General features: G+C 45.1%; 1 protein-coding gene across 10 annotated transcripts in view; it reads right to left on the bottom strand.

The window, feature by feature from the left end:
* Window positions 1-16,570, bottom strand: part of DPF3 (double PHD fingers 3) — a 141,871-nt gene that overhangs the window by 60,261 nt on the left and 65,040 nt on the right. For all 10 annotated transcript variants that reach the window (XR_011848830.1, XR_011848829.1, XM_072115617.1 and 7 more), the window contains exons 2-3: window positions 13,053-13,213; window positions 11,865-11,972 (exon numbers count right to left, since the gene is read on the bottom strand). Coding sequence is in view for 8 of the 10 variants with exons in the window: in XM_072115617.1 (XP_071971718.1) it covers window positions 11,865-11,972; window positions 13,053-13,213 (269 nt within the window). In the remaining 2 variants the exon portion in view is untranslated. The remainder of the gene's footprint in view (window positions 1-11,864; window positions 11,973-13,052; window positions 13,214-16,570) is intronic.

Below are 16,570 nucleotides of genomic sequence, written 5' to 3' on the forward strand. Positions count from 1 at the left end.
GAATAGATTACAGATGTTCGGCACATCTGCTTACTTGTCGGAAGATACGCGCGGAACGGTGCGAACAAAATAGCATGTGAAGAACAATATATATGTGTGAAGAACACATTGAAGAACACGGTGAGCAGGACAGAGACACCGGGGAGCAGCACAGAGACACCGGGGAGCAGCACAGAGACATCGGGCAGTGGCACGGAGACATCGGGCAGCGACACGGAGCGGCACGGAGACATAGGGGCACGGAGACATAGGGGCACGGAGACATAGGGGCACGGAGACATCGGGGCACGGAGACATCGGGGCACGGAGACATCGGGGCACGGAGACATCGGGGCACGGAGACATAGGGGCACGGAGACATCGGGGCACGGAGACATCGGGGCACGGAGACATCGGGGCACGGAGACATCGGGGCACGGAGACATCGGGGCACGGAGACATCGGGGCACGGAGACATCGGGGCACGGAGACATAGGGGCACGGAGACATAGGGGCACGGAGACATAGGGGCACGGAGACATAGGGGCACGGAGACATCGGGGCACGGAGACATAGGGGCACGGAGACATAGGGGCACGGAGACATAGGGGCACAGAGACATAGGGGCACAGAGACATCGGGGCACAGAGACATCGGGGCACGGTGACATCGGGGCACGGTGACATCGGGGCACGGTGACATCGGGGCACGGTGACATCGGGGCACGGAGACATCGGGCAGCGGCACGGAGACATCGGGCAGCGGCACGGAGACATCGGGGAGACTTCAGTGGAAGAAGAGCAGCGGATCCCGGGACAGCGTATCTCCCGACAAGTAAGCAGATGTGCTGAACATCTGCAATCTATTCTTCACTGTGTTTTTCACTTAAATGATCTTGTGTTCACTGTTTTTATTCTATTCTTCACTGTTCTTCACATCTGCTAACTTGTCGGGAGATAATATACGCGCGGAACAGTGAAGAATAGATTGCAGATGTTTGCATACATCTGCTAACTTATCAGAAGACATTCTTTTTCAATTAATTAACACATTTTATTCCCGAACCATGGTCCCTTTGAAAAATGCTCGAGTCTCCCATTGACTTCAATGGGGCTCGTTATTCGAGACGAGCACTCGAGCATCAGGAAAAGTTTGTCTCGAATAACGAGCACCCGAGCATTTTAGTGCTCGCTCATCTCTAGTCTGGACCTGTAGCTGCAACTTTTTTGAGGTTATATTTGTAATCAAATATTACGAGGCCATGAGAAGTCACTGTGCATTTTAAAAGCAACTCTCTCCAAGCCAATACAAATGGACCGAATATCCTCAACATCATTCATACCCGAGTGGAACAGAAAATAAAACTGGAATAGATTGTAAGTGGAATTACAGCGCATGAAAGAGAAGGGATGAAAAGAAGTCCAACAAGTAAAAGATTCTGTAAGAGGTCATCTCAGAATAAGGTGACTGTCATATCTCCCTGTCCCCTCCATCCTCCCAGATCAGATAAAGATGAAACGCCAGACAATAGAAGGAGATACCCAGCTGAGAAGCAGTGACATCTAAAGCGCTGTTCAAAGGCAAAAGGTTCCATTTCCCCCCAGCTAACCCATTTTCCCTGAGTTACCTTACAGAACAAATCTTCTTATGAATGGTAAAGCTTTTCATCCTGCAGGTTTGATCAATCAGCAGTGGAAGCCCTTCAGAAACGCATTGCTTTTCCCTTAGTGTTTGATGCTGCAAACCTTAATTTCCTTTCCAACTTCACTTTTCACAAGAAAGTCCTTCTTCTACGCTTCTATATGAAAGGGATTCGTTTAAAAGTTTATTGCTGCTAAGAGGGCAGGATTTTTTTAACTTCACAACTTTAATAACCACGATCTGAACAGGTGTTTAAAGATGAAAGCTCAAAGGACAGAAGAGGCGTGAACGTTCCCAATGTTCTACAGGGGCTCGGAGCAGTGTTCCAGAGTAAAATACTAAGGGAAAAGTAGTGTCTTATTTTCAAAGTACTAAAAGAATATACACTCACCGGCCACTTTATTAGGTACACCATGCTAGTAACGTGTTGGACCCCCTTTTGCCTTCAGAACTGCCTCAATTTTTCGTGGCATAGATTCAACAAGGTGCTGGAAGCATTCCTCAGAGATTTTGGTCCATATTGACATGATGGCATCACACAGTTGCCGCAGATTTGTCGGCTGCACATCCATGATGCGAATCTCCCGTTCCACCAATTCCCAAAGATGCTCTATTGGATTGAGATCTGGTGACTGTGGAGGCCATTTGAGTACAGTGAACTCATTGTCATGTTCAAGAAACCAGTCTGAGATGATTCCAGCTTTATGACATGGCGCATTATCCTGCTGAAAATAGCCATCAGATGTAGGGTACATTGTGGTCATAAAGGGATGGACATGGTCAGCAACAATACTCAGGTAGGCTGTGGCGTTGCAACGATGCTCAATTGGTACCAAGGGGCCCAAAGAGTGCCAAGAAAATATTCCCCACACCATGACACCACCACCACCAGCCTGAACCGTTGATACAAGGCAGGATGGATCCATGCTTTCATGTTGTTGACGCCAAATTCTGACCCTACCATCCGAATGTCGCAGCAGAAATCGAGACTCATCAGACCAGGCAACGTTTTTCTAATCTTCTACTGTCCAATTTCGATGAGCTTGTGCAAATTGTAGCCTCAGTTTCCTGTTCTTAGCTGAAAGGAGTGGCACCCAGTGTGGTCTTCTGCTGCTGTAGCCCATCTGTATCAAAGTTCGACATACTGTGCATTCAGAGATGCTCTTCTGCCTACCTTGGTTGTAACGGGTGGCGATTTGAGTCACTGTTGCCTTTCTATCAGCTCGAACCAGTCTGCCCATTCTCCTCTGACGTCTGGCATCAACAAGGCATTTCCGCCCACAGAACTGCCACTCACTGGATGTTTTTTCTTTTTTGGACCATTCTCTGTAAACCCTAGAGATGGTTATGCGTGAAAATCCCAGTAGATCAGCAGTTTCTGAAATACTCAGACCAGCCCTTCTGGCACCAACAACCATGCCACGTTCAAAGGCACTCAAATCACCTTTCTTCCCCATACTGATGCTCGGTTTGAACTGCAGGAGATTGTCTTGACCATGTGTACATGCCTAAATGCACTGAGTTGCCGCCATGTGATTGGCTGATTAGAAATTAAGTGTTAACGAGCAGTTGGACAGGTGTACCTAATAAAGTGGCCGGTGAGTGCATTTAGGCATGTAGACATGGTCAAGACAATCTCCTGCAGTTCAAACCGAGCATCAGTATGGGGAAGAAAGGGGATTTGAGTGCATTTGAACGTGGCATGGTTTTAGGTGCCAGAAGGGCTGGTCTGAGTATTTCAGAAACTGCTGATCTACTGGGATTTACAGAGAATGGTCCGAAAAAGAAAAAACATCCAGTGAGCGGCAGTTCTGTGGGCGGAAATGCTTTGTTGATGCCAGAAGTCAGAGGAGAATGGGCAGACTGGTTCGAGCTGATAGAAAGGCAACAGTGACTCAAAACGCCACCCGTTACAACCAAGGTAGGCAGAAGAGCATCTCTGAACGCACAGTACGTCAAACTTTGAGGCAGATAGGCTACAGCAGCAGAAGACCACACCGGGTGCCACTCCTTTCAGCTAAGAACAGGAAACTGAGGCTACAATTTGCACAAGCTCATCGAAATTGGACAGTAGAAGATTGGAAAAACGTTGCCTGGTCTGATGAGTCTCGATTTCTGCTGCGACATTCGGATGGTAGGGTCAGAATTTGGCGTCAACAACATGAAAGCATGGATCCATCCTGCCTTGTATCAACGGTTCAGGCTGGTGGTGGTGGTGTCATGGTGTGGGGAATATTTTCTTGGCACTCTTTGGGCCCCTTGGTACCAATTGAGCACCGTTGCAACGCCACAGCCTACCTGAGTATTGTTGCTGACCGTGTCCATCCCTTTATGACCACAATGTACCCAACATCTACTTTCAGCAGGATAATGCGCCATGTCATAAAGCTGGAATCATCTCAGACTGGTTTCTTGAACATGACAATGAGTTCACTGTACTCAAATGGCCTCCACAGTCACCAGATCTCAATCCAATAGAGCATCTTTGGGATGTGGTGGAACGGGAGATTCGCATCATAGATGTGCAGCCGACAAATCTGCGGCAACTGTGTGATGCCATCATGTCAATATGGACCAAAATCTCTGAGGAATGCTTCCAGCACCTTGTTGAATCTATGCCACGAAGAATTGAGGCAGTTCTGAAGGCAAAAGGGGGTCCAACCCGTTACTAGCATGGTGTACCTAATAAAATGGCCGGTGAGTGTATATATATATATATATATATATATATATATATATATGCGCAGGTATATAGCTGCTGTCCACGTTCTCCACTTTACCAAGATTCATAGTTAAAATTGTTGACCATCCGGTTGAAAAATCTACAAATGTGTCGAATGCAGATATGTCATTATTGTCACTTTGGTGCCTTGGTGGTATTAGAAGAGAATGGCCACAAATAAGCTGATTGAATGGATGCATCTCTGCCTTATACAGGCAGTCCCCGGGTTACGTACAAGATCTGTAGGTTTCTGTAGGTTTGTTCTTAAGTTGAGCTTGTATGTAAGTCAGAACTGTATATTTTATAATTTTAACCCCAGCCAGAATTTTTTCTCTGGATTTTAAAACTGTTGGATTGTCATAAGAACCGGGATTAACAATAAATCTTAATTGCAGACACCTTTAATAACTGTTATAGCTGTTTATTGCAACCTAGGGGTCGTCTGTAAGTCGAGTGTTCTTAAGTAGGGGAACGCCTGTTTACTGGATATACATGTAAACTTTCTTGCTACTTACCGTATAAGCTGACCCGAGTATAAGCCGAGACCCCTAATTTTACCACCGAAAACTGGGAAAACCTATTGACTCGAGTATAAGCCGAGGGCGTAGTATACAGCCAGCCCCCATGTAGTATACAGCCAACCAGCCCCCATGTAGTATACAGCTTGCCCCCAGTAGTATACAGCTTGCCCCCCAGTAGTATACAGCCTGCCCCCAGTAGTATACAGCTTGTCCCCTTGCAATATACAGCCTTCCCCCAGTAGTATACAGCCTGCCCCCAGTAGTATACAGCTTGCCCCCAGTAGTACACAGCCTGCCCCCAGTAGTACACAGCCTGCCCCCAGTAGTATACAGCCTGCCCCCAGTAGTATACAGCCTGCCCCCAGTAGTATACAGCCTGCCCCCAGTAGAATACAGCTTGTCCCCAGTAGTATACAGCCTGTCCCCAGTAGTATACAGTCTGCCCTCAGTAGTATACAGCAGCCCCTATTAGTATACAGATAAAGAAATAAACTTAATACTCACCCTCCGTTGCTCCCGGCGGCTTCCGCTCCCCATCGCGGCTCCCGGCGGCTTCTTCACTCTTCTGTGGCCCGGAGATCGCGCCGGCCATCGCACACTGTGATGCAGCGCTGTCGCCGCTGATGACGTCATCCACGGCGACAGCGGCTAGAGAAGACAGAAGAGAAGACACGGGGAGCCGCCGGAAGCCGCAACAGGAATCGGGAGCCGCAGGGAGCCGCGAGGAACATCGGGGGCACCGGAGGGTGAGTATTAATTAATTTTTTTTTATCATTGACTCGTGTATAAGCCGAGGCGAGGTTTTTCAGCACATTTTTTGTGCTGAAAAACTCGGCTTATACACGAGTATATATGGTACTTACACACGAGGACAAAATTTTATTCACCCCACGATTAATGAAAGTAAAACCCCAAATTGTCACAAAAATAACTTGAATCTGACAAAGTAAAAACAAATTAAACTTCTAAGATTATAAACAAATGAAAGGCAGACATTGCTTTTCAACCTTCCTTAAAAAAATAAATAAAAATAAATAAAGCTCATGAAACTAGGACAGAACTGGACGTGGCGGTAGGAGGAAAATTGATGACAAATCAAAGAGAGACAAATAATACTAATGGCAACACAAGGGCCCCCAAAAAGGTGAACTTTAACCTCAAGGAACATCAGTGTCAGATCACACCTTCCGTCGTTGTTTGAGCCAAAGTGGACTTAATGGGAGACGACCAAAGAGGACACCATTGCTGAAAAAAACTCATAAAAAAGCAGGTCTGAAATTTGCATGTTGACAAGCCACAAAGCTTCTGGGAGAATGGCCTATGGACAGATGAGACTGTACGAGGCTATAGTATACATGACTATATATATATATATATATATATTTTTTTTTTTATTCCATTGAAGCATGGTTGAAAAGCAATGTCTGCCTTTCATTTGTTCATTTTCATAGAAATTGAATTTAATTTTACTTTTGTCAGATCCAAGTTATTTCTGTGACCATTATGGTTTTTCTTTCATTAAACAAGATGTATCAACAATTTTGTCCACATGTGTATGCAAGTCTCTTTGTTTTGGTTCATATAAAACAAACAAAAGTGGCTTAACTGCTATGTTGTACAGTACAAGTTTAGCAGATGAGATTTTTTACCAAATCTAATGCACATGTTGAGCCTTAAACCTATGGAGTATTTCCAAGATCCAAACACATCAATGAAAGAGCCCCATGTGTCATGTGATAATTTTTCACCAAACTACAGTTGGTCATACATACAGTGAGTTGCAAAAGTAACCCTTGAACTTTTACTCATTTTTAAATGTTGGAGCCACAGAACTTAGACATTTTTTATTATGCTAAACCATGGCATGTAAGGGGTCTCCCCCCACGATTGATCTATCACCCGCTGTGTATGGCCGAGGCTCTACTTGTTAGTGGGTGCCAAACCATGGTCCTAATAGTGCTGCAGTTTGTAGAATGTCCCTTCCTGAAGTGCGGTACTATTACATCTATTTGTGGGAAGGGGTACGTATATACTCGAGTATAAGCCGACCCGAGTATAAGCCGAGATACTTAATTTTACCACCAACAACTGAGAAAACCTATTGACTCGAGCATAACCCTAGGGGGGGAAATGCATTCGTTATAGCGTCCCCAGTATATAGCTCGCCAGCCCTCTGTAGTATATAGCTTGCCAGCCCCCTGCAGTATATAGCCTGTCAGCCCCTCTAGTATAAGCGTTGTGTTGTTCACTCGACAAAATATCCTTGTAAGGCTTCTGAATTCCCAATCCACATTCACATATGCAACCAAGTATTTGCCTACTCTGTATAATAGAGATATTTCCGGATGTTCCATCTCCATCCCTGCTCTTTAGTAGATTCAGGCTCACTAATACATGTGTGTACTTACTGGAGAAGTGTAAAGTTATTTTTCCTCTGCTCACTCAAGTAAAACATACTTACTGCCTAGAAATCTGCATTGTACAACCTTCCAGTTAGTAATGTGCTCTGAAGCTGCAAATACTGGATAATGATGAAATCATTATTCATCCCTTTTCATTATGTTAAGCTTCTTTATCGCATCGATTTCCAATATGGAACAGCCTTTGTTTCAGCTACATCTCAAATAAAGATCTTTTGTTGAAGCAAAGTGTTTAAACTCACTTTCTGCTGTTCGATATCATTGAATACAAATGTGACTAGCGCACCATGAGACCACCCCAGGACCCATCCAAGATCTGCAAGGGGAAGCCATAATAGCTATACCAAACTAATGACCATGTTATAAATAATAGCTTAAAACAAACAATGCAATAATGTGAGGAAAGCAGCACAATGTGGTTCCTGGGGTATTACAATGGGAGAAAGCCATCGATATTTTTTAGCACTTCTGTTACGACTCTTAAAGGACATCAGTTTACAAATGGTAGATGTGTTCTGATAAGAAGTGCCTGAGGAACATTGCTCAGGTCTTCTTTTATTATAACTCTATATGCTGTGGAAATATAGAGCTATAAAAGTTATACAAATTACGTCACCCGAGTGCCTCAGGGGAACCTCATATTTTAATTTATGCACTCCTCCTGTAGCACTTGCGGTCCTGCACTTCAACTCTCTGGGGCACATTTACTAAGGGTCCGCGGACCGCATTTCCATTGTGTTTCCATTGGGTTTTTGGCGCAATCGCAACGACTTTCATGCGACACAAATCGAGGGGCGTGGCTGTTGGACAACCCGACTGATTCGGATTTAAAATTCAAATTGTGTCGCAAGACAATGCACTCACATACACCGGGAAGAAGAAGGTGAACTCCGGGGACCTGAGCGGGGAAGTGACACATGCAGGATATCAGGTGCACGATCTTGGGTAATCGCGCCAGACTTCATCCTCATCGGACAGTCTGGATCGGGGATCGCGACAGGACTGGGTAAGTAAATGTGCCTCTCTATGTCTGGGGAGAGGCGGGTCCACTAGTGCTACGGGAGAAGTCCATAAGTTAAAATACAAGGCTCCTTGAGGTGCTTGGGTGACAAAGCCTGAGCACCTCAGGGTAAATTTTATATATTTCTGTGATCATAAACATTTATAATAAAAGAAATCCTGAGGAGGGATGTTCCTCAGGAATTTCTTATTAGGACACATCTACCATCTACTGTCCTGTGTGTTAAACACTATGGGGTTATTTATCATAAGCTGGTTCTAGGTGTGCCAGCGTGTGATGATAACCCGGCCCTCCGTTAAGTGTGTTACAATAGGTATAGAGTTCTGCTTTGTCCTGCGCCTGTACGGGCTTAAATGGGTGTAGGGTCCCCTTGTTGTGAAGGTGTCGTAAAGGGGGAAATAATCACAATTTACGGTTGCGTCAGAAGTTCCCATTATTTCAGGGCTCGCCAGAAAATTGGTGGACAACCCCTAATAACTTGTCCTGCAAAAAATAAGCACTCATACAGCTACACTGACAAACAAACAAGAAAATTGAGGGATCTCGGAATGTAATTGTAGAAAAATGCAAAACCAGTTGGTCATGAAGAGGTTTAAGTGATTTTCCTACGTACAACAGACATAAGCCCTCCAGAGCATAGGTGAAAGTGCATCTAACTGCTGGATACCCCATTATAGGGAGGCACATTGGCTGAGTGGGTAGAACTTCTGCCTTGCAGAGCTGGGGTCCTGGGTTGGAATCCCACCCAAGTCAATATCTGCAAAGAGTTTGTATGTTCTCTCTGTGTTTGCGTGGGTTTCCTCCAGGTACTCTGGTTTCCTCCCACACTCCAAAACATACTGTTAGGTTGTTTACATTGTGAGCCCCATTGGGACAGGAACCAATTTGACATGCTTTGTGCAGTGCTGCATAATTTATTATTATTATTAAGCATTAGAAGAGGAACCCCAGAGTCCCCTGTGTGAATGGAGTGGTAGTGTGAGTGTAGGCTCAACGCTTCATTTTCGAGTCAACCCCACAGTAAGTAATGTACAGGTCATGAATGTGGAACTTGGGGATCCCTATTCCTGTAATAAATGATAACCCCCTGCAATCTTAGCCGGGGACAGGACTGTATGATCCGCTGGATCAATAAGTATCGCTGAGTTTCTGTGGAGAGTGCGGTCAGCTCCCTGTTACACTATATCCTCCTTCCTTTAATAAAACAAATAGCCTGTCATTTCGTGTGATATTTGCACCCATGCAGCTGCGATGATTCGGATGTCTCTACAAAGCTTTGTCTAGACAATGGACATGTTCAGTGGGGAAGAAACCCTTTGTGATAAATGACAGAAATGTCAATTAGTATGGATGGAGAACATGTTATCTGTATGCACGCAGCACCGCAGAAGGTACTGGAGAAAGGAGCAGAGCGCAGACACTTTTCGGGAATTACACTTTCTGCTCCCGAGGCCACTAAGCTGAAAATTGCCATGGAAACAGACCCTGGCACACAACTGCCCCTAAGGAATCGCCGGCTCTCGCTCACACAGCTGCCAGTGTCAACACAAAAGGTTGGATGGCATTTGTATCTTTATAGATATCCACACTGTCACTGAGATATGTAAACGGCCATTAAATATTTAGATTTTTCTATATAAACACTACTACCAGGCTCAGAAGTGTAAACTTCCCGTATACCGACTATCTACAGGATATCCAGTACTTACCTCCAATAATGAAAGCATCAGTATTAATCTACTAGACTGGTAACATTTATCATCACAAGTAATATAGCCCCAAATCTACCCAGTATTTTATACAGGGAACATATTCCTTCTTGCTTTACACACAGACACATTGAATGTCACCCAAAGATTTCCATATGTACCTTTCCATAGTAAAGAAACATAAATAAGTGGAGCCCTGCACTAGCACATTAACATGGATTCACCATTGGCACATTTACGCTAATGACAGATGGAACCGAACACTACTCATTAAGCCCATTAAGTACAACCAGCAGCGCTGACAGCGCCATAAATCACCCGGACAGCAGACTCTTCTGATCATCTGCGCACAGTCTACATTTTTACTAGTTTAATGCATCTCCTAATATTATGACCCATTTGGGATATGAAGGAGGAGACCATTTGCAAATGTACAAAATATTCATCTATTCCGACAGTACGGAACGGGGCTCATTACTGCTGCTTACTGGCTGAGAACAGTTCTAGACACCATTATCTATACAAAAACCCAGACTCATCTGTATTCTTAGTCTACTCTGCAAACCTTCACATTAGACTTTTAGACAGTGGATTGCAATAGTATTCATACCCCTTTGAACTTTTTCCTAATTTTTTTTTTAAAGGGAACCCATTTTCTCTAAACACGGGTATTTGCATTACAATATAAATGTATGTTATAACTTAACTTGCACACAGACAAAATCCTGGGGTAGTCCTAGGGGTTGAGCTTTGGTTTGGATGCATTTAAAAAAACAACATGTGACTTGTCTGTGTTACTCAATCCTCAGATCTTAGCCCCCACCTTTGTGCTTCTGTACAGCTCCTCCCTCCCCCCACTGATGTCAGCTCACCAGGCTGTGACCTCTGTGAAGGAGCAGGAGGGAGGAGCTGTACAGGAGCACAAAGGTGGGGGGCAGGAGCTGAGCAGTCTGCGGCACAGACAAGTCACATGTTGTTTTTTGAAATGCATCCAAGCCAAAGCCCAACCCCTGTGACTTACCCCAGGTGCAAGGTAAGTTATAACATACAATTATATTATAATGCAAATGCTTAGAAAAGGCAGAAAGACATATTTGCACTGCAGGTGTAATAAGCTTCTGCAACCTGTTTTTAGTGAAAATGAGGTCCCTGGTGATAGGTTCCCTTTAACATTACAACTACAAACGCGAATTCATTGCATTGATATTTTATGTAATACAGCGAAAACAAAGTATTTGTGAATAAAATGATATTTGCTTTTGCAAATTTTTGCAAAATAAAAAGAATGAAAATAGTGTGACGTGCATATGTATTCAGACCCCCTCCTGAGAAAGTTGACTTGTAGCAATCATTGAGTTACAGGTGTCACTGAGGTAAAGCTCTGCCAGTTTTGCGCATCTAGAGGCTTGAATGGTTGCCCAATGTTCTTTATGGCAAAGCTCTAGTAAATTTTTAGGTCAAGCCACAGATTCCAACTGGAATTTAGGTCTGGATTTAAGACCATTTTAAAGGAAATCTACTATTTGCTTTTATGTCTTTTGAACCAAACATACCTTGAGAATGCTGTAGCTACACTGATGCAGAAACATATATTGTTTAATCCCTGAACTGAATGGTTTTACGCAAAAAAACAATTATAAAATTCAGGACCTTGATAAAGATGGGTGCTGCTGGCTGCCATACACAAACACTTTACACAGAGCTTCCAGAACTGTCCAGACAGAACTAATCAACCTGAGCTGGAGGACTCATCACAGCAACTGTGGGGTTGATGCAGCAATTGATTACTTCTGCCTGCCAGGGACAACACAGTGATGACTTATTAGCTGTCTGTACTATGAATGTACCAACCGGCTTTGATCTCCAGGAGTCGTAACCTTGGGTCGTCAGGATGGTGTAAACGTCTCTTCTTTCTCCAACATCGAGCAGGATACGTGTACAACTGTCCTGGAGCCACACCTGTGTACATGGACAAACACAAGAACATTGGGGAGATTTATCAGAAGTGTCTGAGAGCAGATCTGTTTTAGTTTCCTGTGGCAACCTTCCAGAGCTCAGCTTTCATTTTCCAACAGCTGATTATAAAATTATAGTTGAGCTCTGATTGATTTCCATGGACAACTAGAACAGTTTTACCTCAGAAATTTATGATAAATCTCCCCCATTAACTGTATGCATTGCTCTGTCTGAAATAGATGTGTTACTATTGAATACAGACTGTGGGGGAGATTTTTCATATGTCTCTTAGAGCAGAACTATCCTAGTTTCCCATGGCAACTAATCAGAGCTCAGCTTTCATTTTCCCACAGACGTTTGTAAAATGAAAGCTGAGCTCTGATTGGTTTCCATGGGCAACTAGAACAGTTTTGCCTCAGAAACTTGATGATAAATCTTCCCCAGTTCATTCTAGGTTTGAGTCTTCTTAAATGTTCTTGTTATGCAATCTATATGTACCCCATTTAGTCTATAAAGCACCATAGAATTTAGGATTCTCTATGAATAATTATACTGTATTTGTACTGTATCACTTTGGGTATGAGCTGACGGGGGACAAAGAGACTTCCCTCCATGCTTCAGCTGTTAAACATCTGCCAGTTCAATCAGTGCTAATGTCCATGCACTCCATCCTGGGAAACCACATCCTACCAATGACATACGCCTATAGCATTTTGCGTTTCCGGGTTAGATCTTATTTTCAACAGCATATTTTCGGAAATAATAAAAATAATACAGAAATGTCTTCTCTCACTGTTCTAGGCTGTTTCTGTAACTTAATTTTTCTTGAGTGCAACTAATGGAAAAAGCTTAGTTCAGAAAGCATGGGTGATTCCAAACCCCATCACCTTTGACAGTCTGAACTAGACATTGGTAAGTGAAGGGGGGCACATTTTAGAGACCATCCCAAGGTGGGTCAGGCATCTTTTAGACAAATCCTGTGGATGTGTGTTAACTTTCCTGGGGAACCCCCTTTAAGTATCCAGGTGTTTTTCTGTTGACATTTTTTTCTGTTTTATTTGCATCCATGAATGAGTAAGATACCTGGTCCCCTGTGCCTCTTCTCCATCCAGATGTAGCAGTTGTTTTGGGCTACACCAGTCTGTGAGTCGAGGAAGGGGAGGCGAACGCTGCGTTCTGCACATAGCCGGGAGTTGTAGTTGCGGCAGTGTTCTATTGCTTCTTTGTAGAATTGATCCCCGAGTCTACAAGAAAAAACATGATATAATGTTTAGTGTTGTATAAAACATTTACTATGAGGGAAAGCACATAGGATAACAAGGCAGCGTTCACACGTGGCATTTAAAGGAAATCTACCGCCAGGATGAAGGATTGTAAACCAAGAACACTGACATACTGGTATGTGCTCCCTTGGGAGGAATCCACTTTTTTTTAAGTTTCTTGTTTTTAAGAATAAATGGCTGTAAAATTATGCAAATGAGCCTAAGGGCTCCAGGCTCCATTAAAACCTATGGAGGTAGGAACCCCTCAGGCTCATTTGCATAGTTTTAAAATACTTTTTTTAAAATAAAAAAACAGGGAATAAGAAGCGAAAATAAGAGCAGATCCTATCAGAGGAGGCACAGACCAGTATGTTAAAGTACGTGGTTTAAAATCCTTGATCCTGGCGGTGCATTTTAAAACGCAATACAACAGCTGAGAAGAGAGTTGACTAATTAATTTGGTGGTAACTAGAGATGAGCGAACATGCTCGTCCGAGCTTGATGCTCGGTCGAGCATTAGGGTACTCGAAACTGCTCGTTACTCGGACGAATACTTCGCCCGCTCGAGAAAATGGCAGCTCCCGCCGTTTTGCTTTTTGGCGGCCAGAAACAGAGCCAATCACAAGCCAGGAGACTCTGCACTCCACCCAGCATGACGTGGTACCCTTACACGTCGATAGCAGTGGTTGGCTGGCCAGATCAGGTGACCCTGGGATAGACTAGCCGCTGGCCGCGCTGCTCGGATCATTCTGTCTCTGGATGCCGCTAGGGAGAGAGCTGCTGCTGGTCAGGGAAAGCGTTAGGGTGTTCTATTAGCTTACTGTTAGGCAGGAGTGATTCTCAAAGAACCCAACAGCCCTTCTTAGGGCTACAATAACGTTCTACTTTTTTTATTTTAATTTGCATCTATTACCATTTTGTCAGGAATTAGCAGGGGGACTTGCTACCGTTGTGTTTAGCTCTTAGTGGCACACATATCCATAGCAAAGACCGAAGTGGGAAAATTCAGTAGGGGTTGGATTTCTATTAGGCACTAACTCAGTGTCATCTCATCTGGCATAGTAGTGTGCTTCCTTTGATACTTGGCTAGAAAATAGCCATAGGAGAATACAAACAGCTTCTTGAAGCCTACAGTAGCGTTCTATATATTTGATTTCTGGTTGATCTGCTGGTGGCTGTAGTTTCTGCAGTGCATGTACTTGCCAATTCTGAGCAATTTGTAGTGAGACTTGCGACCGCTGTGTTCTGCGCTTAGTGGCGCACATATCCATAGCAAAGGCCGAAGTGGGAAAATTCAGTAGGGGTTGGATTTCTATTAGGCAATAACTCAGTGTCATCTCATCTGGCATAGTAGTGTGCTTCCTTTGATACTTGGCTAGAAAATAGCCATAGGAGAATACAAACAGCTTCTTGAAGCCTACAGTAGCGTTCTATATATTTGATTTCTGGTTGATCTGCTGGTGGCTGTAGTTTCTGCAGTGCATGTACTTGCCAATTCTGAGCAATTTGTAGTGAGACTTGCGACCGCTGTGTTCTGCGCTTAGTGGCGCACATATCCATAGCAAAGGCCGAAGTGGCAAAATTCAGTAGGGGTTGGATTTCTATTAGGCACTAACTCAGTGTCATCTCATCTGGCATAGTAGTGTGCTTCCTTTGATACTTGGCTAGAAAATAGCCATAGCAATAGGATAGGATTGTTTGGTTTTAAAAACTCAAAAAAAAACAAAAAACACAAAAAAAAACACAAAAAAACACAAAAAAAAACAAAAAGAAGTAAAAAAAAAAAAAAAAGTTATAACTCTCATTTTAAAAATGTTTAACCCGAGGGCTAGGGGTAGAGGACGAGGGCGGGGACGTGGGCGTCCAACTACTGCAGGGGTCAGAGGCCGTGGTCCTGGGCGGGGTGAGACACCACCTGCTGATGAGGGAGCAGGGGAACGCCGCAGAGCTACACTCCCTAGGTTCATGTCTGAAGTTACTGGGACTCGTGGTAGAGCACTGTTGAGGCCAGAACAGTGCGAACAGGTGATGTCGTGGATTGCTGACAATGCTTCGAGCAATTTGTCCACCACCAGTCAGTCTTCCACGCAGTCCACCCATGTCACCGAAATCCCCACTCCTCCAGCTCCTGCACCTCAGCCTCCTCCCCCCCAGTCTGCCCCCTCCCAGGAAAATTTGCCATTTGAACCGGCATACTCTGAGGAACTGTTTTCTGGACCCTTCCCACAGTCACAAACCACTTGTCCGGTTGCTGCTGAGCAATTTTCCGATGCCCAGGTTTTCCACCAGTCACAGTCTGTGGGTGATGATGACCTTCTTGACGTAGTGGAAGTGTGTAAAGAGGTGTCCGACGATGAGGAGACACGGTTGTCAGACAGTGGGGAAGTTGTTGTCAGGGCAGGAAGTCCGAGGGGGGAGCAGACTGAGGGATCGGAGGATGATGAGGTGACAGACCCAAGCTGGGTTGAGAGGCCGGGTGAACACAGTGCTTCTGAGACGGAGGAGAGTCCTCGACCTGAACAGGTTGGAAGAGGCAGTGGTGGGGCCAGACGGAGAGGCAGGGCCAGAGCTGGTGCATCAGCGCCACTGTCAACTAGTGAAGCTCCCGTGGTGAGGGCTCTTGCGGCGAGGGCTAGATCTTCAGAAGTGTGGAGGTTCTTTAAGGAAACACCGGATGACCGACGGACTGTGGTGTGCAACATTTGCCAAACCAGGCTCAGCAGGGGTTCCACCACTACTAGCTTAACTACCACCAGTATGCGCAGGCATATGAATGCTAAGCACCCCACTCAGTGGCAACAAGCCCGTTCACCTCCGGCCGTGCACACCACTGCTCCTTCCCCTGTGTCAGCTGCTAGTCAGCCCCCTGCCCAGGACCCTGGCACAAAAACCCCATCGTCGCCTCCACGATCCTCCACAGCATCCACCAGCGTTCAGCTCTCCATACCCCAGACGCTGGAGCGGAAACGCAAATATAGTGCAACCCACCCGCACGCCCAAGCCCTTAATGTGCACATCTCCAGATTGCTTAGCCTGGAGATGCTGCCCTATAGGCTAGTAGAGACCGAGGCCTTTCGCAACCTCATGGCGGCGGCCGCCCCTCGGTATTCGGTCCCCAGCCGCCACTACTTTTCCCGATGTGCCGTCCCAGCCCTGCACCAGCACGTGTCAGACAACATCATCCGTGCCCTGACCAACGCCGTTTCTGACAAGGTCCACCTGACCACGGACACGTGGACGAGTGCTGCCGGGCAGGGCCACTATATATCGCTGACGGCACATTGGGTTAACTTGGTGGAGGCTGGGACCGAGTCTGACCCTGGGGCTGCTCATATACTG

This window comes from Engystomops pustulosus, chromosome 7 (assembly GCF_040894005.1).
Source record: "Engystomops pustulosus chromosome 7, aEngPut4.maternal, whole genome shotgun sequence".
NCBI classification, from domain to species: Eukaryota; Metazoa; Chordata; class Amphibia; order Anura; family Leptodactylidae; genus Engystomops; species Engystomops pustulosus.